At 40.3% G+C, this 26,340-nt stretch overlaps 1 protein-coding gene across 1 annotated transcript; it reads left to right on the top strand.

Annotated features, from left to right (window-relative positions):
* The first annotated feature begins 1,134 nt into the window (after window positions 1-1,134).
* Window positions 1,135-26,340, top strand: LOC137297722 (uncharacterized). The gene is made up of 4 exons (XM_067829658.1): window positions 1,135-1,400; window positions 22,039-23,282; window positions 23,919-23,949; window positions 24,674-26,340. Exons 1-4 carry the CDS (start codon window positions 1,310-1,312, stop codon window positions 24,913-24,915), a joined length of 1,608 nt encoding a protein of 535 aa, XP_067685759.1. The 5' UTR covers window positions 1,135-1,309; the 3' UTR covers window positions 24,916-26,340.

Here is a 26,340-nt window from a genome sequence, read left to right as displayed (position 1 = left end):
CAATGTATATTTTATGTCATGAATAAGTGATAAATGTGTTTTAATTATGTTTGATGTTTTTGGTTGCATGTGACCTTTAACATTTTACAGTTACACCATGATGTTACCGTTTGCTTTAGTTTTTGGTCTGAAGACGGACAGGTGAATCTTAAGGCAATACTGGAACTGTGATTAACGAGACGTCCTCTCCTGAGATGCACCATAAAAAATCTATGAATTGAGTAAGAATAAGGAAACGGAGCACGAGTTCTAGACAATATATTTATATTGGTCTGCGCAACTAAAATGATTTTTCACGTACTGATAGGATGACCTTTTATACCAGTATACATATCATTACGTGAGATTGTATTCAGGGAACGAAATGTGTGTGTTCTTCTATGGAGAATGCTGTAGTGACACTACATGGCATATTGTGAATGTTTCAGTGAACACAACATGTTTGTAACTGAAGAGTAGTCACATACATACAAAAGGTGACAGATGACTATTAAACTCCCCTTAGCTGCAGAGCGTCCGCTTGAATTTGAAAGAATAGTACTTGCTGACTGTCGATCGGCATCAAGTCGGGTACGAAACAAGGTCCCGATCCACAAAGCGTTTATAGGCATTCATAAATCTATTAAAACCGTGCGGATCTGGGTTAGAATTGACCTTCAGAAACCCATGTATGTTACTGACCGTGACTAACGGAATCAGTTGGTCAGCCTCGCTGACTTGGTTAACACATGTCATCGTACACAAGTTGTGTAGATCGATCCTCAAGCTGTTTATCACTGGATTGTCTGTTCCAAGACGCCGCCATATTGATGGACTACTAGTATATCTGAGTTTGGTCACATCAACCAACCAAACAAACAAGCATAAGTCTGTTATAAACATTAGAGTTAAGATAAGGCCGCTTTCTGGATCAAGGTGCAAGACTTATTTGCGTAACTTCCCCCAAATGAGCCGTAGTTATAATCCAACAAAACAATACCATTGTATTGGTGAAGCACAAACGTGTATACAGTAACATGAAGCTCGATAATGGTTAGTGGCACTGTGAGAAGCTGTCAGATGAATGAGCGCACGTCGACATATCCACCCCAGTCTATTTACAATACAACGATGCTCCCTAACTTCTAATCATTCAGTGTGTACCAGTAACTAAATAACATACTCGTGTGTTCACACAAGAACCGTAATCTTTGTACGCGAATAATACAATATGCAGTACCCTATTAGTCTGGCTGAAAGATAAAGCCTCCATACAAGTCCAGGATCGATGAGACGCTCAGAAGAGTTTCACGGTGTTGGAAGTTGTTAGATGAAAGCGGACATCATGGCGAAGTGGAGCGCTGACGGCGGGGCAATTCTGGTGTGCATGTTGGTGACTGGAACTGTTCTTTGCCTTCAAGGTAGGGCGTTCCGGAGTTAGATACCATCTAATTTTCTTAAATGGTTATTCACATCTATTAGACATATGCTGAAAATGAGCTAACTTTGAAATGCACCCAAATATTGAAATCTTATGAACCCTCTTGTTCGCGGGTTTTGTCTATGTACGATGTAGTTTTCTCAAATTAATTAATTTTGATGGTGATCATGCTGTTGTTTCTAATGTTAATTTCATTTTATGTAAGTAAACCTGAAGCAAAATAATAACATCATAGTTCATACATTAGCCATGACATGTTGTGTGGAAGACATCTATGAGATGTGTTGATTCCAGAAATAGGGTGAACGTTTTTTCCTGATTCCTCGGTTACAGAACTGAGATCCATTAAACAACGTACAAAAGATTATTATATCATATTATATGAGTGTTAATATAGAGCTAAATCCATCCCACTTACATAGATGCTCAAGGCCTTTTGGTTTATTTCTCGATCATTGGATATCAATCCCACCGGCACATCGTATTTTGCAATCTCAACTCCCTGGAGGTCATACAACTCGTACAGCCGCTAGGTTAACGTGACTTTCCCTTCTGTACGAGGTGCCCATTCACATTTGGGTGGGCTGGGACATATAATCACAGTACTTTGTTTACTGCACGTTGCTGTACCCGCAACAAGGACGTAACGGAAGCGTCCAAAAAGTGTCACATACCCTACATTTCGTCTGGATCAACTTATTTTGTTGCTGCAATAAACCATAGATTTGTATTGCATGTGTTCACACAGTTTCAGTAATAATTAAGACTGTGACGAACAATAGTCACTCACTCATCCTTGAAGATCTGGGTTAGAATCGATTTTCAGGAACCCAGGCTTGACGTAAGTGAGATTTGATGATCCTGGTCTGGTTGACACATGTCACCGTATCCCTCTTGCCCAGAGAGATATTCATGTTGTTGATGCCTGCATTATCTGGCCCAGATTCAATTGTTTACAGACCGCCACCAGAAAGTTGGAATACTGCTAAGTGCGACGTAAAACTACACTCATTCACTCACTCCACTGACAGCACTGGTTGGGCGGTGTGTCAGCCAGTGTGAAGTATGGAGTATTAGGACCAATGAAGAATGAAATATTATGGCAATATTTTGGTGCTTGTGTAATTACTTTGCTGGCAATTAGATTTGATGTTTGGTGAATAGAATACTGTTTTATATGAACAAGGGAGCTATCTGTTTGCTCTCTGAAAATGTTAACATTGTATAGTAGCCTAGATTCAAATGACGTTAAGTCAACATGCTTGAGGCTGGGGGTATTCTCTCCCGCAGTCACTACTGACTTTCAGACAAAGTTCACAGACGTCTTTTGCAGAGATTTTCAAGACTGTCGAAATTGTCTTTTTTTCAGGAACTGCCTTTTCGTACTCTACCGACTTAGGTCACCGTGTCTAGGATAATTACTGAGTTCCATAATAACTTCAAATTCCACAGGGAAGCTAAGCCCTCGTCCCCTCTGCATACACTGTTTGTTTCAAATGCATATGTGAACACCTTGGGTATTTTGTGGCTCTTGCTTCAGCTGTTCTGTTGAAAGGTACAGTTTGCTGGGCCGAGGGAATAGGTGATATCTGAAGTTTGCTTGCTTGTTGTAGTCGTCCTTTGGTGTGCTGTATGTATTGATTACCTGTTTGGGTGTCTAGATTTGTATGTTGTGCATGTGAGTACTGTGTTGTTTTCTGACTCAACAGTACCTAGTGGAAGTATGGTGTGCGTGTATCGCGTGTGTAGTTGCCTATCTGAATTGATCCATGTTGTTTATGTGGTACTTGATTAAATATAAGTGTTGTGGGGCTGTCAAGGTGCTTATATGGCTCTGTGGCTCGCATGCACTGGTTGTCTTTGCATGTACAATTGTGTCGAGTGTGTATACAGGTATATATGGAGAGAGTGAGGGATATGGGGGGCTATGTAGTTGGATTGAACAATATTGGTTATGTGACTCTATAGTTTGTATGCACTGATTACGGAGTGTTCTAGCTTGATTTAACAGTGTTCTTCCTGTGACTTCAGTTTATATATATCCAAAGTTTCCATAAATTGGCTGGGGGCTCTCTAGTTGGATTGCAGAAGTACTGTTCGTGTGACTACAGTTTCTATTTACAAGATTTACAACATTTACAGGTGTGTGTACAAGTTCCTGACCTAACCACAGGTGCAATCCTCCTACAATTTCCATCCCGTTGAAGCCGATTAATTCTCCATAATGTATGAAGAAAGTATGCAAGGTTTGTAGCAGGCATTTCAAAACAGACATACTCTTCAGCTAATAGAATTCCTTGACTTTAAGAACAAAGTCTCACAAACACATTTCTATACCTGGGCACTACTTCATGAGTCCTTGCTACATTGCTGTACTGGAGGCTGTATTGATTTCTCAGCTTTGTGTACACCTCTGCGATGAAGTCACAAGCTGCTCGTGCCAGAGTGGGTCTCTGAGTATGTAATTCATGAGGAAGTACACCCATGTAGCCTAAGTCATATGTTTGTTTATTTAATTAGAATGTACTCCCAATTTCAACTTAACACTCCAGATAACGGAATACAGTATCGGATCAAAACAATGACAATGTACTGTACCACTGTATGTCTATGTGACTCGACAGTTTATTTGTATTGGTTGTGAGATTGGTTGCTGGATTAATCTGTTGCGCCAATGTGACTACATTTTACATATATTGGTTTCGGGGTTGTCTAGTTAGACTGTGATTGTATCAATGTCAATGTTGACAATAACTGAGTTTTTCAACCAACTGGCTTTATGAGAAACTTTCGTGATTTGGAGGAGGTCAATGTGGACGCTGTCTTTGAGGAGATTGGAAGAGTGTTCGATCATAAGGCAGCACCAATGGCAAATGTCTTTGAGCCAATGTTTGCAGCTACAATGTAGGAAGACGTCTTGATGATTCATACCAATGTATCAATGTATTATTCTGGAGCTGTGTTATTAACACTCTGATACGTGGGTGAGTGGAGTTTGAACTTTATCTTCTCATTTAATCGAAGCCAGCGCAGAGAGTTCAGTACAAGTGGGACATGCTCTGACTGTCTCTTCTTCACCATCACACGAGCTGCCGAGCTCTGAACCTTCTATAGTCTCATCAGGTGGTTATTAGAGATACCGCACATGAAACTGTTACCAACGTCCGGTCTTGAGAGAACAAAGATTTCATTAAATTTACATTAGCTTTGAATGAAATCAGATGTTGGATACATCTTACGTTCCTGATTTCTTACAGATTTCTTTCATGGTTTTGTCCATGGATTGAGTTTGGTCGTGGCTTTTCACATTCCGAGCATACCTGATGCTTGTCTTACCGACAGATATGTGCTGTGGTGTGATGTGGCTCAGAATAGTATAGTTTCGGTCTTTTCCTCGTTTACCATCGACATATTCTTTGTCATCCAGCATTTTGTTGAAACGAAGCTGCACTCCACCTCCGACATAATGTTAGCTTGACTCTTTAGTTTCAAACTGATGTTTTCATTAAGCTGTGCATCACCTGTATAGACATTACTCGCTACATCATTTACTGCAAGCTGTTTTCCCAGAGGTTGGTTGAAGAGGAAGAGCAGTTGTTCAAGAACGGAGCCTTGTGGTACCTATCAGGGGACAACTTCATCAGCTTCATCATAATTGATCAGTAGTCTTTGCTTTCTGTTCGTCAGGTAAGATGAAAATGACTGAAATGCAGTGCCTTCAATTCTACAATTATTACAGAGACGTGGTGCCAGGGATGCTCTGATCAACTGGATTAAACACTGTTAATAGGTGAAGGAGCACTTATGAGGCGATATCTTATATAGGTCATTCACCACCTTATCGAGAGTTCTTTCCGTGATATGGGAGGTTCGGATTCAAACTTTACTTGTAAGCCATGTTCCTGACGCTAAAACAAAATCTTTTCGACAACCTTTTCCTTTATCTTTGAGACAAATGGTAGTTTTGAGACCGGCCGGAAATTCGTCGTGTTGTTGGAGTTGAGAGTACATTTCTTTGTGAAGGGAAGGACAATGACAGATTTGAAATCCTCAGCAACTATACCATGTTCAAGACTGTTGTTTAGTATATCTACAATCATAGAAGGAAGTTCATCCTTGCATTTCATCAACAAGTGGGTATGGTATGGGTGCAACCTGCAGCAGGTTGGCTTTGAGGAAACAGGTATATCGAAGATCTGTGTAAATAGTTTGGAGCAGGTACACTTAGTACCATGAGAGTATATATGCTAGTTAGAGACTCGTGATCTGACTTTATTCAGGTTTTTCGATCTTTCCAATGAGGATCAGAAACGTATCCCAATAATGCGCTAAGAAAGACAAGAATCTACGCAAATCTTTTCAATATTACACCTCCAGCGCTTAGATGACATGGTAAAACAATATCCCAACATTTCCACCAGGAATAGAGGAGTTTCTACGAACACGTAAGAACTGCCACCCTTAATTTAAAAATGCGTTCATAAATAATATATACACATGAGCATTAATTAAGCACCGCCCATTTTCATGCTATGGTCCAACGTACACAAAGTTCTCAAGAAACGTTCACTGTTCAATCCTAAGCCAACAGTAATGGTGACAGCAGTATTTGGTGTATCCTCACCTCACACGGATAACTACGGCAACACTCCTCTTCATGCTGGAAATCTAACGCCGAATGCGCATCACTGGAATCCTCTGCCATTCCTCATGAAGAGCCTGGGCTAATTCCCGTAGATTTTGAACAGGTGGATCCCTTACTTGAACTTCACGCCCCAGGTGGTCCCATAAATGCTCAGTTGGGTTGAGATCAGGGCTTCTCGTGGGCCAAGGTAATCTGTCAACTGCGTTGTTCTGCAAGTATGCGATAACAGGTCTGGGACAGCACTGCTGGCCGACTGGCGAGCAGGGGGTCACAAACGGCTGGACAACAGCAGCTTCCAGTACTTCATGTTGGTGTCTCTGACCATTGAGTGTCCCTTGAATGGTGATTCATGGTGATACGATTCAGCCTACAGTCATGGGAGATACACCCCTACACCATTACAGAGCCACCGCCAAAGGGTTCAGCTGCATGGATCATCCGATGTTGATCCGATCATTAGTCCAACGGCCACCAGTAACATGAAGTAGAAAACGGCTTTCATCGGACCAATGGAACCTGCTCCATGTCCTCAGGTTGTGGTTTTACAGTTGATTACACCACGCCAAACGTTGAGCCTTGTGTCTATCAGTGAGTGATGGACGTCTGATTGGACGATGTGCACGGAGTCTAGCGGACCTGAGCCTCCTTTGGATGGTGATGGCTGAGAGACGAGCACCCACTCTCCATTGTTCTCTGAGATCTTTGGCATTGACCATGGGCCTGCGCCTCACTAGGCGAACTAGGGCACGGTCATCACGGGGAATGGTCTTTCTCGGCCCTCCTGATCGTGGACGATCCTTGACGTAATCAGTGGCCGCATGTTTCCTTACAAGGCAACTCATGATAGTGTGATTAATATTCAGTCTAGACCCAATGCTGCGACAAGACAAACCGGCTTCCTGTATACCAATAATCTGCCATCTGGTATTTTCAGAAAGCCTACGCCTCCTCATGTCCAAAAAAGTTCAATTTCAGCACTGTTCACTTATTGATTATCGATAAGAAAGCAATGAGAATACTTCATTTCACCTGTTTATACCCTATCAGTCGCTTGTACCATGACAGAACTTTAGCATGAAAAGCATGCATTTGAGTCAGCACGTACGTTTCATGCTAAATGCACGTGTGTTTAGATATAACAGGTTGATTTCTCTATTTGGATCCCTTTTCGTTACACTCGACAATTATTTTTGGTGATGCTTAATTAATGCTTATGTGTATATGTTACTTGTACTGGCTTTTTCAATTTGCTTTTTATTCCCACATCGACACCTCGGCGTTTATTTTCGTTGTGATTACCTATGGTTGCGCGAGTAAAACACGCCAGTGTTAGTGTATTGCCGATAAAAACTATCGTACTACAAAGTGTGTCCCTGTGTAATTGGTTCTTAATTTTGTGATGCTATATTGTGACGCCGTTTGTCGTGGGTAAAGTAATATCAACTAAGTTTCATTGCTGTTACTTTGTCATGTAATACTGCATCTTTCTCGGCAAGCGGATTACATTCCCGAATTTCAGTGACAGTTTGTTTTGTTGCACCGACTCACATTATATGCGATCTTAAACTTTTTTTGAATATTAAACAATAGAAGCTTTGTCTGTACAGACCCCTTTTGTTTACGTTACGATCTGATACAGTTTCACGTGCAAATCATGCAACCCGTCAGTGTATGCATATATATGTGTATGCATATATATGTGTGTATGTATGTGTATGTGGATGTGTGTATGTATGCATGGGTGCGTATGTATGTATATATGTGTGTACATGTATATATGTGTGTATGCATTATTGTTATTTTGTTATTTATTTGATTGTTACTTATTGTCATTTATAGTTAATATCACACTTCGTCCTGCTGTGCGTTCGTTAATATACATCTCCCCATCGATTGTAGACATAAATAGTTTTATCAACAATTAACAATAACATACAAACTTACCGAAAGTACTATTGTTGCCCACTATTGCTTTGTATAGCATCAGTAGGTTAATTGTAATTTTCCCCTTTTTGTACAAAGTACTTCATCAGCTCAGTTTAATTACCCATACTGTTTCCACCATTGTCTTTTCCACCATATCATGATGCTGTGGACTTTTCATCTTCTTTTTCAACTGTTTTCTTCCTGTTTTCAACTTATGTAATATCATGTTCTTTGGCTTTACATAATGTTTGTATCCCTCCTCAGTTGACTATGATATCTATTTGCAAACTGATATTTTGAAAGAAATGACATCTTGTGTTTGTTTGAAACAGGTATCTGATAGTTTTGGTATACATCTACCCACTGCCTATAATGTAGTGTTCGAATGTATAGATGCCGGTTGACATCATTCAGTACATACATGCGGTGGGAACATTTGCACCCGGGCTACACTCATATGCAGCTTCTAAGCTAAATATTTTCATTTTTCTATTCTGACATTTTTGCGTTTTCATCAAATCTGTTAACTAGTATTATCGCATCTCTTCTAATACTCTGTTCTGGAAACGTACATCCTAACTCTGGCCTAATATTAAATACATTAAAGCTAGTCCACTTAAATGCTTACATTTTCAAAGACAAATTGGATATTACAGAAGTTGAATATAATTCTTTTGATGCCACTTGCACAACTGAAGCAAGGTTGCATGAAGACATTCCGAACGATGATATTCACATACCGGAATATCAACCTCCGGTCCGTAAAGTTTGAGGGAGTTTCGGGAGCGGTGTGGCTATCTATTAGGACAATTTGTATGCGGAGCATATGCACCAACTGGACATTGCTGTACTTGAAGCTATGTGGGTTCGTGTGAAAAGGAAACATCGCACCTACCTCATAAGTACCTTCTGCAGAGCTGACCGAAGTAATGCCTACTGGGAACTAATTGATCAATGAAATGGAAATGCTGTCGATCTTAACTTATTTACCGTTATAACTGGCGACTTAAATGAAGATACTTTAAGTGAAAGTAAACGTAAAATTCAGTTACTGGAATCCTTAAACGGACTAACCCAATTTACTGACAACCCGACTTGATCTTATATTCATATACTCTTTGCAAAGTGTCCAAGATTGCGGTGTGTTAGACCCTGTCAGTAGTGACCATTGTCCGATATATGTTGATATCAAATTTGCTGGACCCAGGTGTGATACATTTAAACGTAAAATATATCATTATCAACATATGGACGTTAATGGCATGATTTCCTACATCATTAATCTTGACATTAATGACTTATTCTCAAACAACAATGTGGACGATATAGCAAATACATTAGTGACTATAATAAGGAATACTTATGACAAGAATATCCCAAATAAGATTGTTACTATTCGACATCGGGTCCTCTTTTGGGAAATATCGAAATAAGATCGCTAATACGTAAGTTCAATAAACATCATCAGCTGGGAGTAACAATTCTGTTACCCGTTGTGCTCTGTTCAGACAAAGTAGAAATAGCGTAATCTCGGCTGTCCGAAATACGAAAAGAGCGCATGCACATAAACTAGATGCGTGAATCAGCTGACATATTTGTATAATTCCAACGCCAAGGCTAAAGACGACGGCAAGGAAATACGCACTGTACTTTGCGATATCACTAAAACTTTTGACGGAGTGTGGCACAGAGGTCTGGTACATACTGGTTAAAATCTTGTGAAATTGATGATTCACTATTACAATGGTTTGAAAGTCATTTAGAATATCGATCCCAGCGTGTAATCATAATTGGCTATAGTTCAAATATTAAACCGGTAAAAGTTGACGTCCCGCAGGGTTCTGTTCTAGGACCACTTCTGTTTTTGGTCTACAAAATGACATCGTTGAAGGCACTGACAGTAATATACGATTATTTATATACTTCTAATTATCTAATAATTGATTATCTTTACGTAGCTTAATCTGAATAATTATCTACTTAAAATATCAAACTGGACAAAAACCTGGAAAGTCGATTTTAACCTTTCAAAATCTAAAACAATCTTATTCAGTAGGAAATCAAAACCAAATCAACCAAGCTTGTTTTTAACGACGGTCAAGTAGGGGAAACTTCGGCCCACAAACATTTAGGTTCTTCAAAACGACTGTACACGGATTATTCATATAAACGATATCGTTAAGACAGTCAGCCCATGATAAACTGCTTAAGCCGCCTTAAATATCGATTAACGAGAGACACCCTTAATCGTATATATGCATCGTTTATACTTCCGATCTTTGATTACTGTAGCCATATTTGTGACAATTTATACCAAACGACGGACAACAACCTTGGAAGACCTGCACCTAGACTTGTTACATACGATACGTGAAGCTGTTCCTGGCACCAGTCACGATAAAATCTACACTGAAACATCCTCTGTTTCACTCTGCAAGGGAAGAAGAATAACTAAACTGGTCACCTTTTTCAAAATGTATCATAACAGGTTACCCTACTATCTAAATGAACTCGTCCCTCCCTTTGTCTCTAAAGTCATTACCAATTTGTAAAGTTTGTGGAACGCTCCAAGAGTTAAAGATATTCATTTCGATCCTAATATAGGTACAAGAGTTTTCCAAATTGTTCACTTTCGCTTAAGGTTAGGATGTAGCGATCTCAATGCCGACAAATACAACAGACATATATCAGAGAGAGCAGATTGCCAGTGTGGCCATCCTACTGAAGATGCACGTCATTACTTCTTTGTATGTCCCGAGTTGATGCTATAAGAGTAAATGAATTTTATTATATCAATGGCTTTTCATTTGAAACGGCCTCCTTGAATCCACAAACTCAATCAAATATAAACTGACGGGCAAAGGAAATTATACCAAATTTCTGATTCGAGTATTTTGAATATTTGAAATGAATTTTGTTTCCAGATTACACAAACATATCACAAAAATACAACACACAGCAATTTGAGCACGAGTTATGTGAAAAAGCACTGGTTCCTGCGAAAATCAGTTTTAGTGATGAAACATGTAATGCACGAGCATCACATGATGGAAATGGTAATGGGTATAAAAACCCTGCAGTCAGTATTCCTAGACCATAAACAAGAAGATACCTTCAACTGACATGCCGAGATCACTGCAGAACAGCGTGAGAGGGCGATTGGTATACTGCAACTGGGCTCCAGGCATGCTCCTGTGGCAAGAATCTTTGGTTGCACTCGAACAACAACAACAAGGCTGCAGACACGACTGAGGCAAACATGTAGCACTGCTGACAGGCCAAGGAGCGGCAGGCCACGAGTACCCCCGACAATGAAGAACGGTATCATAAGCAGTCGGTCATCATGTGGTCAGTCGAAGAACAGTTACGAGACGACTGAGACATCACGGTATTCGTGCTTATCGACCATTCCGTTGGATGACCTTAACCTCTCGTCATCGACGTGACAGATTGAGGAGGGCATTGGTAGAATCGGAACTGGCAACAATCGGATTCTGCTTACTGATGAAAGTCGTTTTCAGTTATTACGTGCAGATGGTCGGGTTCGAGTCTACCGTCGTCGAGCTGAGAGAACAGCACCCTGTTGCATTCAAGAGACGATTCCTTTTGGTGGAGGTAGTGTAATGGTCTTGGGTGGCATGTGCAGAGACACAGCTGGTAGTTTTCGATGCAAACGTAACAGCCTTGCGTTACATTGATCACGTTTTGCGTCCTGTTGTGCTGCCATTTTTACAGCAACATCGGCGTGTCCTGTTTCAGCACGACAACGCCAGGCCCCATCCTGCCAGAATTGTACAGGACTTCCTCCCTTCCTCCCTGCAAATTTACGAATCACACCTTCTTCATTTAAACTTTTATACATCTCTGGTGTCAACACAAATGCTGTAAATGTTATGAATATCCATTGACAAATGAGTGGATGAACAATGAATTACATAACCTTTGACATTTCTTCTTGTTATATTTTTTTCAGAGACAAATTTGTATTGGTATAGTTTCTTTTGCCCGTCAGTGTATTAAAATCAGTCATTATATTTTCAGTTGAAACTATAATTATGAAAAGCTTTAGTGCTATGAATCTAGACGACAAACGACAAAAATGTATAAAACCGTCATGATTTTAGTTTTCCTACTACATGTTATAACATCAGTTTTCATTAGATATCATCTTTCCGTATCATGATACTGTTTCATATGTACATACATTGGAATTGTCTTCATATAAGTTCTCCTGAACTTGTTAACCAATCCAGTTTATGAAAATTCTGTCGTTGCTTTTTCACGAAATAAACATGTTTAAACCAAGCAGGTATATCGGAGATCTCCTTCTGTGTAAATAGTTTGAAGCTGGTACACTTAGTACCATGAGAGTATATATACTAGTTAGAGGCTTGTGATCTGACTCTATTCAAGTTTTTCGATTTTTCTAATGAAGAGTCTAGAACGTATCCCAATAATGTGTTTACACAGACAGGAATCCACACATATCTCATCAATATTACACCTCCAGCGCTTAGATGACATGGTAAAACAATATCCCAACATTTCCACCAAGAATAGAGACGTTTCTGTTTACACGCATGGACCGTCACCCTTGATTTATAAATGAGTTCATAAATAATATATGTTACTCGAACTGTTCTTTTTCACTTTGCATTTTAGCCCTACGGTGTACCTGTACTGTTATTGGGTCGTGTATTGGGTACAAGTTATTGTATTGTATTGCATTGTTTCTCTTCAGATTCCATATGCATAGGTAAGAGGACAAGGATGCGTTCTGTAACCGCCTTAATCTGCGGGTACAGAACGTGTCCACGTCTTCTAACCTACTTAGAGCATGCATACAAATACTGCTTTTAATCAAATAAAAGAATAATATTTATTTCGTACGCGTCTGTAATTTAATGAATTGACTATAGATTTATTAAGCGCAAGCAAGGTTGTGGTACGGTGGACCTATGTCATGGACAGCACGTGCTAATATGTGTTATATTCTGTATTCTACCTAAAGGCCCTTAAAGTCGCTATCGTCGTTAAATCAACGCTTTACCAGTTATCAACGGTCGTCTTGAGAAGGCGGCCCGATGCTGTTTGATTAATCAGCTTCAGGGATACATAGGATTTCATTCCGAGCTCTGATCAAGGATGGTCAATGAACCGAGGACGTAAAGCTCGTGCTTTTCGTAAATCTCACCTTTATAAACACATGGTCTCCGTGAACATGTTTTTTCATTACGCAGCAGGTATAAGTGGGACCGACATCGACGACACGTTGATTCCAGCTTCACAGTGTGAGTTTTAGACAATAAGTGACAACTTTGATGCTGATGAAATTCTATGCACAGCACTGGAAACTGCTGAGGAAAGGGATCTTCTTCAGCAACGTTAAACCACTGTTAGTGACGTAGAGGAAGTCCAAGTGAGTGAGAATTTGTTTGGAGGCGTTAGTGGGTGGCATAGTGATTATGAAAGATTTTCTGTACCGTTGTTGGATTCGAAAATTGCAGGATTATGCGAGACAAGTGTGCCTCGAAATACCAAACGGAATTTACTTTGGGCCTGTGGTCTGTTTGACACTTGGAGAAATTTACGTAATCAGAGAATTTTACGAGGGGAAACATCCGGACAGCGTTTAGGTTTAATAGTTGACAAACTCGGGGATCTGAACGACGAGGAACTTAATTACTCTCTGTGCCGTTTTGTATGCGAGGTGCGCAAAAGCGATGGATCTGAATATAATCCAAAACGTCTCCGTCAGTTAGTGCTGTCATTGAACATGCATTTGACAAAGTGTGGTCGGGATTTGAAATTCCTGTCTGATAACGTTTTTCTCGAACTGCGAAATATGTTGGACAGTGTAATGAAAGGATCGAAACGTGGTATTGGAATTCGTACCAAAAAGGTCAGGGTTTTTTTCCTATGAACAAGAAAAACCTATACATGTGGGATATGGGCATCTTGGGAGTTTCGTCACCACAGATCCTTTTGGGTACAATGCTGTACTTCATTGGATTACATTTTGCAACCAGAAGCGGCGATGAGCACAGGAATCTTACAGTTGACCAATTCCAAATTCACAGAGATGACACTAGAGAATTTCTTCTTTATTCTGAGAAGACTAGTAAGTGTTACCAGCGTGGACTTAAGGATTTTGGTGTTCCTCCAAAGTGTGTTCGTGCATACGCTAGTGACGATCGTAACAGGAGTGTAGTTGCGATATTCAGAAAGTACTGTAATCTGCGCCCGACCAGTTCCCGTGTCATGTATTTGCGACAGCTGGTGAAGTCCAGAGATGATCAGTGGTATAGTGAGCAGGCTGTTGGAAAACATACTCGTGATCCAAGGTGGCGGTGAACTCCTTAAAAGACGACGAACTGTTGACTCCAGTGTTGACATAGCTACCACTACCACGCCCGCAGTCTCGCAAAGTGTGACGGACGATCGCTTCTCGATTTCAGTGTCTGATGCCATTAAAAAGTAATAAAATGTAATTAGAGTCGAAATTGGTCTTTTCATTTGAGAAAGTATTTCCGTCCAGGTTGTAACCGCCACATCGGTTATAATATAGTCGAAGACAAAGGAAGTATGCTCTAAAGAGCATTACTGTCATTAGCCTGGGAAACAGCTGATGTCGATTTCGAGGCCATTTCAGGAAAATTCTTGTGCTTATTCCATAAAGTAAACTGTTATGTTAGAGTTTAGTTTTATGCCACTTTCATCAATATTCCAACAATATCACCGAGAGCTACTCCAGAAACGGGGAAAACCAACGGTTGTTTAAAGATGTTGATTCTTGAATGATAATCGAATGTTGTCTGACAAACTGTAATCCCCAATATATGTTTGGTTGTACTCCTCACTCTTCCTAACATGTAAATGTTTTCAAACGTGACTTGGGGCGGTGCGGTAGCCCAGTGGTTAAAGCGTTCGCTCGTCACACCGGAGGCTCGCCTTCATTTCCTACATGGATACTGTGCTTGAAGCCCATTTCTGGTGTCCTCCCGCCATGATATTGCTGGAACATTGCTAAAAGCGGCGAAAACCAAACTCACTAAAGGGTAATCTGACTTTCAAAATTTCAAACACTTACTCTGTCAAGAACTAAGTAGCAATTTCACGTTCTTACGAAGGCATTGACACAAGAACAACAATGCCATGTGTCTAAAATACATATCATTCGGCTTCAGGATCTACGGATTCAAAGTGGCTTTATCTTCCCATCGTGCATGGCAAATATCATACACTACACATTTAACTATCATTCGCACGTAAAACTGAAATATGGTGGCATCAGAAGATGTCGACCTGATGACGGCCATCCTTCGAACAAGTTTCTGTGCCGTAACGTCAAGAGAGTGTTGCCATCATGAGCGCGAATTAGTTCAGTAACCTTCATACAGTAAAAGATGTTTCACATTGATCAACTGACGATGTAATGTCATATATAAAACAACTCCTCCAGTGTTCGGCTTAAAAGGTTTGGCTAACAGAGAAAATAGCTTCTGCACCAATGTGACGGTTATTGAATTGACATATTCATTATGTTACAATCAGCAGCCATAAGCTGCCAATGTTAGACCTCTCTTCCCTACATCGACATAATAAAAGCTTTCGATCGAATTAGTCATGGTCGAGTATAAACTGAAAATTGAGTGTAACTGACAGGCGTGGGTTTGGCAGGTAAATTGTTAGAGCCTGTACACAGTCTGTGAGAGAACTGCTCTTAAATGTCATTGAACCGAAGCTTGCTTCATGCACTATTGGAAATTATACACACACACACAAACACACAAACACAAACGCACACACACACACACGCGCGGGCGCGCACACACATACATACTACTGAATTAATTTATCTTTACTTGGGCGACAACCCGTAGTAACGATCAAGCAAAAGGCCTGACTGAATTAATTCGACAAACATTCATGTCAGCATGCATATGGGATTAGTTAAAATTCACTTGATTACCATCCTGCAAAATAGCTTCCCTTAAGACACCGTTAGAGATATGTTCGACGCGAAACTCTTGTTTCAGAAGTGGGATTGGTTTGATATAAGAGCCAACCGCCATCGTTCCTCTTTTAATCGCTTTACGTATGCCAATCAGTCTGTGAGGCCGGGCTTTCTTAGTTTCTTACGTCAGTACCAGGCGGGCACCTAGCATGGTGTCGAATGTGGAACAAACTAATTGAATCGTTTTGGAGAAAACCAATACAAATATGTTCGGTTGATTTTACGACACGCAGTTGTGGTTGATTGCTATTGACAATAGGACAATAGGAAGGGTATAAAGTTTCTAGACAATCAATTCTCTGTGAAGTTCATTTACTAACGCAAAACCTTGCTGTCTTGAAACATAAAAGCCTTTCAGGACAGGAAACTCACACGTGGACACTATGTTCACAAACGAAGAGAAACTGTGGCAAATACTTTGGCTCCATGTCGATATATGAATCATTATTGATTCATTCATTAGGCACCAAAATCAATATATAGATGAGTAGATCTCTATTTCCTCAAAATACTGAAGATCCATATATTGACAATATAATTATCGTATTCCCCTTATATAACATAGTACATATTCAATGACGGAAATCGATATCGACCAAGAGGCCCAAGGCCGACAGATTTGTTCTAGAATTTTTAATTACAGTCTGTTTTTTTAAAGTTGAAAACGTTGGTTATTAAACATAATATACACATGAGCATTAATTTAGCACCACCCATATTCATGCTATACGATTGTTGTTAACACAACACACTGGTCATTCATGACATGGAAACCAAACACGTGGTTATATTTTCGTTAACTGAACCATCTAAAGTGTCAATCCATCGACTACCAACACTGTTACATTCGGCTGTAATTTATTGACGGTCATATGGGGATACTAAAATCGTTATCAATAATCATGCCCCAAACTATGGTCACTTAGACAATGTACACAAAGTTCTCAAAACAAAACCGTTTACTGTTCAATCCTAAGCCAACAGTAATGGTGACAGCAGTATTTGGTGTATCCTTCCCTCGCATGGATAACTCCTATAAATTTTGAACAGGTGGATCCCTTACTTGAACTTGACGCCCCAGATGGTCCCATAAATGTTCAACTGGGTTGAGATCAGGGCTCCTCGCAGGCCAAGGTAATCTGTCAACTACGTTGTTCTGCAAATATGCGATAACAGGTCTGGAACGATGGGGCCTAGCATTATCGTCCATAAATACTGGCCGAGGGGGTGGTTATAAAAGGCTGGACAACAGCAGCTTCCAGTACTTCATGTTGGTATCTCTGACCATTCAGTGTCCCTTGAATGGTGATAAGATTCAGCTTACAGCCATTGGAGATACACCTCCACACCATTACAGAGTCACGGCCAAAGGGTTCAGCTGCATGGATCATCCGATGTTGATAAGCCTCATTACTCCTTCTCCAAACTCGCCAACGGCCATCAGTAACACGAAGAAGAAAACGGCTTTCACCGGACCAATGGATCCTGCTCCAAGCCCTTAGGTTGTGGTTTTGCAGGTGATTACACCACGCCAAACGTTGTGTCTATCAGTGAGTAAAGGACGTCTGATTGGACGATGTGCACGAAGTCCAGCGGACCTGAGCCTCCTTCGGATGGTGATGGCTGAGAGACGAGCACCCACTCTCCATTGTTCTCTGAGATCTTTGGTATTTGTCATGGGCCTCACTAGGCGAACTAGGGCACGGTCATCACGGGGAGTAATCTTCTTTCTCGGCCCTCCTGATCGTGGACGATCCTTGACGTAATCAGTGGCCGCATGCTTCCTTACAAGGCGACTAATGATAGTGTGATTGATATTCAATCTGGACCCAGTGCTGCGACAAGACAAACCAGCTTCCTGCGTACCAATAATCTGCCATCTGGCATTTTCAAAAAGCCTGCGTCTCGGCATGTCCAAAAAAGTTCAAGGTCAGCACTTATTGATGCGTTGATAGGAAAGCAATGAGAATACTGTTTTCACCTGTTTATACCCCTCAGTCGATTGTACCATGACAGAACTTTAGCATGAAAAGCATGCATTTGAGTCAGCACGTAAATTTCATGCTAAATACACGTGTGTTTAGATATAACAGGTTGATTTCTCTATTTGGATCCCTTTTCGTTACACTCGACAATTATTTTTGGTGATGCTTAATTAATGCTCATGTGTATACTTGGACAGCTTGCAAGACAGAACCCAGTTTGAGAGTACCCCAAAACCTAGACGAGTTATGAGACCAGTACATGTGCACTTTATACACTGTAGGTATTATCAATTGCTGTCAAATCTATTTACTGCACCAATATAGTCTGTCCGACTCAGATTTCATGAGCCCTTTGCCAAGTATGTATTAATGTTACACGACAGACACACCACAATTCAATTGGGGAAATCCGAAAGTCCAGAAACTCGCCACTGTGGCCAGTTTCTGACAAAGGATTTGACAAAATACAACTTGCAGTTATCATGAATACATTTATATATTCTAGGAATGACAAAACAAAAGATATTGTGACCAGTCTCTGACAAAGGATTTGACAAAATTCTGCCTACAGTTATCATGAATACATTTGTATATTCTAGGAATGATAAAATAACAGATAACAGATGTTTTGCCTGTGTGATATTTTAATAGCGATCTAAATTAGCCGAATTACTAGTATGTTAACATACCTATTAGCATACTGGCATAAATTTACGAATGCCAAAACATCAATTTTGAGCAATAGTGTGTATAGAGAGTGTATTTTCTGTAAATTGTGTTATTCATTAAGAAATAATTTATTATGGGTGACATTTCGTATCAGAAATGTTCAATGATTTTCGCACTTTGGCACCAGGCTTGAAGGTAACACTTTAGAGGTACCTCCCTTTGTGTTTGTGTTTTGATTAGTAGACCATACTTCCGGGAGCTTACGAGAGAATTGTTACTAGTGATGGTTGTATGTGCTCGAATATTCAAGAATCGGTGACTTTGTAAGACTGGTTGTCGTGTTGACGAGCGGGACACTCACAAATTAACTGGAGTTCATAACCCTACCAGCCTCTGTCAACGCTTGGCCTACATAACCGCTGCCATACCGTTCGCTGTGTTGCATTCCGTAAAACTCTCTCTCATTCCCGAGTACCCTCGATGTTTCTGTATGTTCCCTGAGTCCGAAGGGCGAGGGGAACATAAACAAACATAGAGAGTGCATAAACCCATGGGCCCAGAGGTACCAGTAAACAACGAATTTGTCTTACCGAACACCTTAACCCCTTGAGTGCCACTGGGAGACTTCCTTTTACTTACTTTGAAGCCTTACTTTGAAGCCTTACTTTGAAGCCTTACTTTGAAGCCCAATAAGATTCAAAATTCTAAACATATCATGTACACAAAAAATACTTAATAGTTTTGAATTCTATTTCCTATTCATTGATACCACTATTATCTCAGAAAAAGCTAAACTCCTTAAATTGGCCTGTCCAGATCTGCTTCATCGTAAATGTCGCCATTTTGAACACAAGACGAAATCGCAATTTACAGCGTTATCTGCTGTAATGTTTGTAAACCTAATAATTACTGGGAGTATTGAATTTCAAAATCTGCGTATTAATGATCATTAATATCACGTTTTCGTGTAACCGCTCATGATAATAGAAAAACCGTGTCGATGAACCCTGATCCAGTTGGGATGTTTTCGAAAATACACTTACGCCGACCGGTATTGGGACGCCTATTACATCACGTATTTTTCATAGCTAGCTACACAAATGCATCATTGAATTCTCCATATATTGAAGAATCAGGTTACAATTGGTATTTGGCACCAATACCAACTGTCTAGATAAAATGAAACGAAAGATATTGGGTGTGGAAACGAACGCTGTGCTCGAAGGACTGCGCTTGTTTGAAATGTAAACAAAGAAAACCTCCTGCGTTTGTATTTGGTTACAAACATAAGAGTCCAGTCACGTGACGTGGAAAGTACCCAGCGGGTGTCCATCCGAGAAAATCATATTTGAAAAAAGCTAGTTGCCGCTCAAGACATATTTCAAGTACACACTTCGGTGCCGCGAATCCTCACGAATGTACCATGAAAAAGGGAATCTATGCCGTTTTCTTTTCAAATAAGCGTCAGCCAACGATCACAATGGATCGTATTTTGTTTCAGTGACTTCTTGTTTTATAACTATTTCACACACATATCCTCCGGCGCATGAGCACTAAAGCTAACCGCTACATCTAACATGAACGCCTCTACACCATGCGCGTCCTTATCGACCCCGCAAAGTACATGGTCAAGTGGAAACGGAGACGTTGCGGACAATGACAGTTTAAATGGAAACTTAGTTAAAAGCCGTAAACGTCGGCTTACCGAATAAGTCACAGAATTCGTCCTAACTCATTCATTACCAACAAAAAATACCGCTTTGGTGCACTGTATTTTATGTCTGATGAAAATGTGAATAAGACACTAAAGATACAAAAAAGGGACATGTAAGAGAGTTGACGCGGCAGTCAGACACTTTGTACACATCGCACGATGCATTTACGAACACGCTGTGAAAACATGCTGATTCAGCGGAACCAACTCATTTGAATGATCGAGGCGGATAACTGAGAAGGAAATGTTGCTGTGTATACATTTACTATTCTGTGTTAGGTCAAAAGGAACAATCACAATATTTGAACAATAATGCTCGCTAACGATATGTGGCGTAACCCACAATGATGACCGATGCTTCTTGTTTGGACAAACAAACACAGGTAGGCGCTTTGTGAAGCAACATAGTTATCAGAAGGCACTAAAACAAAGAACATTTGGTTTTCAATATTCTGTTCATGACTGTTCCAAAGTCATGTTTCAACATTTCGTTAAACCCTTCATGGCATGTAATAGCTAAAAATCAAAAATGGACTTCACACATTGTGCCCATGTGGGGACTCGAACCCGGGTGCCGAGACGAGCAAACACTTTCACCACTAGGTTACCCATCGCCCTTCATATACAGGTCTCAATGCCTTCATGTAAACTACTGGTTTGCATTATTGGTATATATAGCATCAGCGTAGATGTTTGAACACGAATTTTCTATCAAACGTATTTTGACGTTTCAGTTTAACTCAAAGTGTTGTTACTGTAACGGCGACAAAAATACTGATTTTGGAAAATCTAGTTATAAATTGTGCTTAGGCGTTACTTAGAGAATGAATCGCGCTGAATTGACTCTCCGATAAGTCAAAATGTTCCGAAGAAATAATTGGTTGTATAATCATAAATGTTTGAGTACCTACGTGTGGCAGTTAGTTTGTGGGATCTGGACTTTTGCCCACGAATAATTCAACTGGATTTCTAGATTTTACACAATGAATATTTCTCATCATTTGGGGTCAGATGGATTAGCTAATAGCACATTGCCGTGAGATCCACATTCTCATAATCGCTGAGCCATGTCCATTGTCGCTTGAGTCCATTTTCTGCTCTGTTTTTCTTAAACGTGGCTTTCCAGGACGTTAACTGTGGCAGTGTTATGATTGTATTATCCCCAGGGAGCTGAGATTGAAATTTATGATGAGACTGACAATCACTGATCGAGGAGAAAAACAAAAGAGTTTTGAGCAAGTACATGGGATGAACTATAGCGCTATGTATATACCCTGTAGAACAATAAGGCTAATGATGATTTCGTCAGAATGTCAGGGAGTGACAGGAGCTTTGCAATGTATTCGTTCAAAGAAAACAGTAAGGCAAATGTCTGACAAAGATTCAGAGTAAACTACACACGCGGCAACTGTATTCTCTTGAATCCAGTATGAAATGATTTGTCAACTGCATGCAGCAGGATGGCCTAGTATGCCTTCCAAAGCAATAAATGCTATTTTCTGCTCTTCTGAAATAGATACGTTATTATTGCAGCGGTTTCCACTATGTGTATGCATGGGTGGCGGGACACATGAATATTTTGCCGAGAGGTATGCACGGTGCAGCTTAAATAATAGATTTTATCTTCATTGCAAATGATCAGTGTGTCTATCTTCATTTCAGAAAGAACATACGTGACAGTTTTTACACAGAACTTCGTTGACTTTTCAAAAGATATGTATCTGTACATTTCCTCATCGCGCCCACAACCAGTGACAGTTAAAGTGTTTGTTCCATACCTTAACGCCGCAGTTCCTTTCACAAACCTCACGCTTGACCCAGGAAAAAGAACCAAGGTCACACTACCTGCTGATGTTCAGATGCCTACAGGGACGAAGACGTCAAACAGGATTATCCGTGTCGTGGCGTCCGACGACGTCACAGTGTTGGCAGTAAACGCCGAAGCGTCGAATCTTGATATGTATCAAGTGAAAGAGACGAGCCAACTGGGAAAGGAGTATGTAGTTGTAGCTCCTGACTCTTACAATGCCCGATCTGCAGCTACGGTGGGAGTAGTCTCCCCTTTCCCAAACACTGAAGTCAAGATCACTCTTCCAGACACGCATCCTACCATTTTTGCAGAAATAAATGGTCTCACACAGACATTATCAAGAGAGTTTTCAATCATATTGCAGGAAAACCAAGCGTTTCAGATTCAGTCCGTTAATGAACTATCTGGAACGTACATTGCATCCAACAAACCTATTTCCATTTTGACCGGAGTAAACAGGACTGAATCATCTAGCAATTTGTGTTTAGATGGGCAGATAACGCAGCTTTTAAGTTTAGACAAAATAGGCACGAAATACATTGCACTTGGGTTACCCTTGTCTGATACTAAAGACTATATAAACATTGTGTCTACACAAGCTGACACAGACGTCTCATTTGATGGAAGTACGACAATGCTTACAAATGCAAGGGAGATAACTAGACTACGTATTGAACGAAATCAGTTCAAATTGATTGAAATGTCTAAACCAGCAGTCGTATCCATGACAACTGCATCGGGTAAATCAGCAGCTATCCAGGGCGATGTGTCCAACTACATGCTTCATCCTCTTCCACTGAGGGGCCTCGTGTACACAATCACAGTGCCGTCGGAGATCCCAAGCGGTCATAAATATCTTGTGATCCTGGTTGAGAACGACGGCGTTAACGACGTTCTCTTAGACGACGTTGTCATCTCAGGAGTTGCATGGATGCCAGTCACAGGCACCAATATTTCAGGCTGCTTCTATTCGGTGACAGATAATACGGAGGCCAGAGTCCTGAGGCACAGGCGAGGAAAGCCGCTGGCTGTGTACCTGCAAGGTTTCAACCACTGTAATGCATACTCTATTGCATTTGAAGCCAACGAAAGAGATGTAAGTGCTGTTAGTTGCTCATAATGGTAAAATACATATAACTCATAAATGTAATGTTATTGTGACAGTGTCATCTGTGTATATAATATCTAAAGTGAGTATTTAAGAAACTGTTCACTATAATAAAGAAAAATAGTTCATTTTTCTAATTTTTCAAAAGACACAACTGTTCACGCTACTGTATGCACAAACATGTATTAAACGCTGACCAGACTACAGTAAGAAAGGCACAACTGTAGTCTTTTGGTATCAAATGTATTGCGAGTTAGTACAAACCAGAGTCGCATCTGGTGTACATTTTAAACCTCTATCTGAACATTGGCTGTATCTTAGATCAGTTAATGTATTCTGGGGCCTGTTTACACAGACAATACCAGACACAGACCGTGTAAGTCTCACGGTCTGCACAGAAATCTAAATGTCACATGTGACGGTAAACCTGTATTTCTACATTTCTCTATGTCGCATATCATTATATTGCGAGTAACCAACTCTTTGCATCGAACAAAATATAACATAATACTACTATATAATCTAAGTGTGTCTAAAACTGACTGTGATATATTCTTGTACAAGACGTTTCGCTGTAGTGTGATCTTAATCACCACGTATTGATAATGCATATGTTTCTTGCAGAAACTTCTCCCTGCGGTCAACCACGCTCAAGGTTTGTATCTTCAGCACAAATATCAGATATAAGATCAGATCAGATTCAGTGTAACATGATAGGACCATATTGCCAGTTCATCTTTCAGTGTAACATGATAGGACCACATTGCCAGATGATCTTTCAGTGTAACAAGATAGGACCACATTGCCAGATAATCTTTCAGTGTAACAAGATAGGATCACATTGCCAGATGATCTTTCAGTGTAACAAGATAGGACCACATTGCCAGTTGATCTTTTAGTGTAACATGATAGGACCACATTGCCAGTTGATCTTTCAGTGTAACATGATAGGACCACATTGCCAGATGATCTTTCAGTGTAACATGTGAGGATCACACTGCAAGTTGATCATTGATAAGACGTCATTGTGGGCGCCTATTCGGGAAGACGACATTGTTATCTGACAATCACATGTTACTTGTGAGGACGACATTGTCACCAGATGCTGCTGCAGTTATCACTCCTACATCGGCAGATGATGATCGATGTTACATGGTGTCATGATTTTGTCAACGATTCGGTGTAACATGTTACAACACTGTCGCTGATTTGTCAGGGTTAAATGCAAATTCAAAAGTTCACTAGTCAGTTTATGGATCGGCGATTACGTTTTGTTTTGTTTTTACATTAAAAAATCTTATGTAACAGTTAAGATACTTACACAAAATGGATAGTTATATACATCCCCAAGATGCTAATGTCTCTGTTGTTTGTTTTAGTTAACTCTCGAGATCTTCGTGAAAATCCAGGAATAAGGAAGACGTCACAGCGGATGAAGTTGCTCAATGTACCCTTCCTGCAAGTTTGTTTCTCCTTGTGTCTCAACTACGCGGAATGTGAAGGTGTCAACTACCTTGTGAATGCCTTGCCGATGGCCGTCAACTGCGAGTTGCTGTTCACCGAGACTGATGGACAACAAGACAATGCTGACTGTACGTACTATCAGCTCGTGCCAAACTGATTCAGGATATCTCTTGATAGCAGACTGAGTCAAGCACGTGCCCAACTAGGTACCTTTTCTGCCCATTCGTTTCATTTCACATTGTGTCAGGAAGAAATGATTAGCATGACCTGTTCCCTGTAGTGAGGTCAGAGTGAAACAAAAACTTGTCAAAAGACGGTTTGCTTTGTCTGTGTGACCAGCTCGTGTCTGACTGTGATTGACTGATTCAGGACACAGTTTCATAGATGGAGGATGTCTCTTTTACCTTCTATCACATTTTGCCCATCTTGGTAGTAATACTGTGATACATTTACGCTACGAACCTGGGCACTAATCATTATTGAGGATACGTTGAACGAAATCGTGACAATATATTTTTCTATGTTTGCACAACAAAAGTGGACAACACGATGGAATTCAACTTGATGTCAGTGTTACGTATATCATTTGGTGAGATTGTACAGACGTTTGTGAATTGTAAATTGAATTGTTTGCATTTACGGCATAACGTTGGTATGATATATCAACAGGTTTTTTACCTGTTGTGAACTTCCAATTGGGCCATGCCTTATTTCAAAAATTGTGAAAATAAGTGTGAATTCATCTTTGTTCCGAATGACGTATGTCTGTGTAAAGGTATATGCAGTAATGAGATAACACAGAACAATTTAAGGTCAAACATCTTGAAAGACGGACACTTAGAATCAGAAGGTTATATACCCAAGTGTCAAATGTAACCAATGATTTAATTGGAAGTACACTTTCTCAGTAAGGTACAGACTCCACTAGTTTTGTTGGGTTGAGTCCCGTGTGGATTTAACTCTTACGATCAGGAGGAAACTGATCTTCAGTAACCCATGCTTGTCGTAAGAGGCGACTAACGGAATCGAGTGGTCAGGTTCTGTTACTTGATTGACCGTATCGTCGTATCCCAATTGCGTAGATCGATGCTGATCACTGGATTGTCGGGTTCAGACTCTATTACTTACAAACTGCCGTCATATAGCTGGAATAGTGCTGAGTGTGGCGTAAAACAAAACTCACTCATTCATTCACCCATTCGGGCTTTGACCCCACACCCTCAGAGTCACGCACCTAATCGCCAGCACACAATGTCAGCCATTGTGCGATGTGTTAAAAGGAGGTGTAATTTATTGCTAAACAATCTTGTATTAGCATTAAAGCATTTCTGAAACAATGCTCTTTCATGATTTATCAACGAACGTTTTACTGAGTAATGTAAGCATTAGTGTGGAGCTTAGTATCTTCAGACGCTTTTAGGGGTCTCCTGTAATGTAGACTTTTCTTTAACATAATTGCTAACTGAAGATAGATTGATAGATAGATTTTATTATGGAAGTCGACACAAAACATAACCGTCTTCTGGCCACTATGCTCTTGCAAGATCCCCATTCCAGTATAATAAATGTTGTTATTGCTATT

This window comes from Haliotis asinina, chromosome 10, assembly GCF_037392515.1.
Source record: "Haliotis asinina isolate JCU_RB_2024 chromosome 10, JCU_Hal_asi_v2, whole genome shotgun sequence".
NCBI classification, from domain to species: Eukaryota; Metazoa; Mollusca; class Gastropoda; order Lepetellida; family Haliotidae; genus Haliotis; species Haliotis asinina.
Note: the sequence above shows the minus strand (reverse complement) of the source record. Positions and strands in the feature narration are given on the sequence as shown.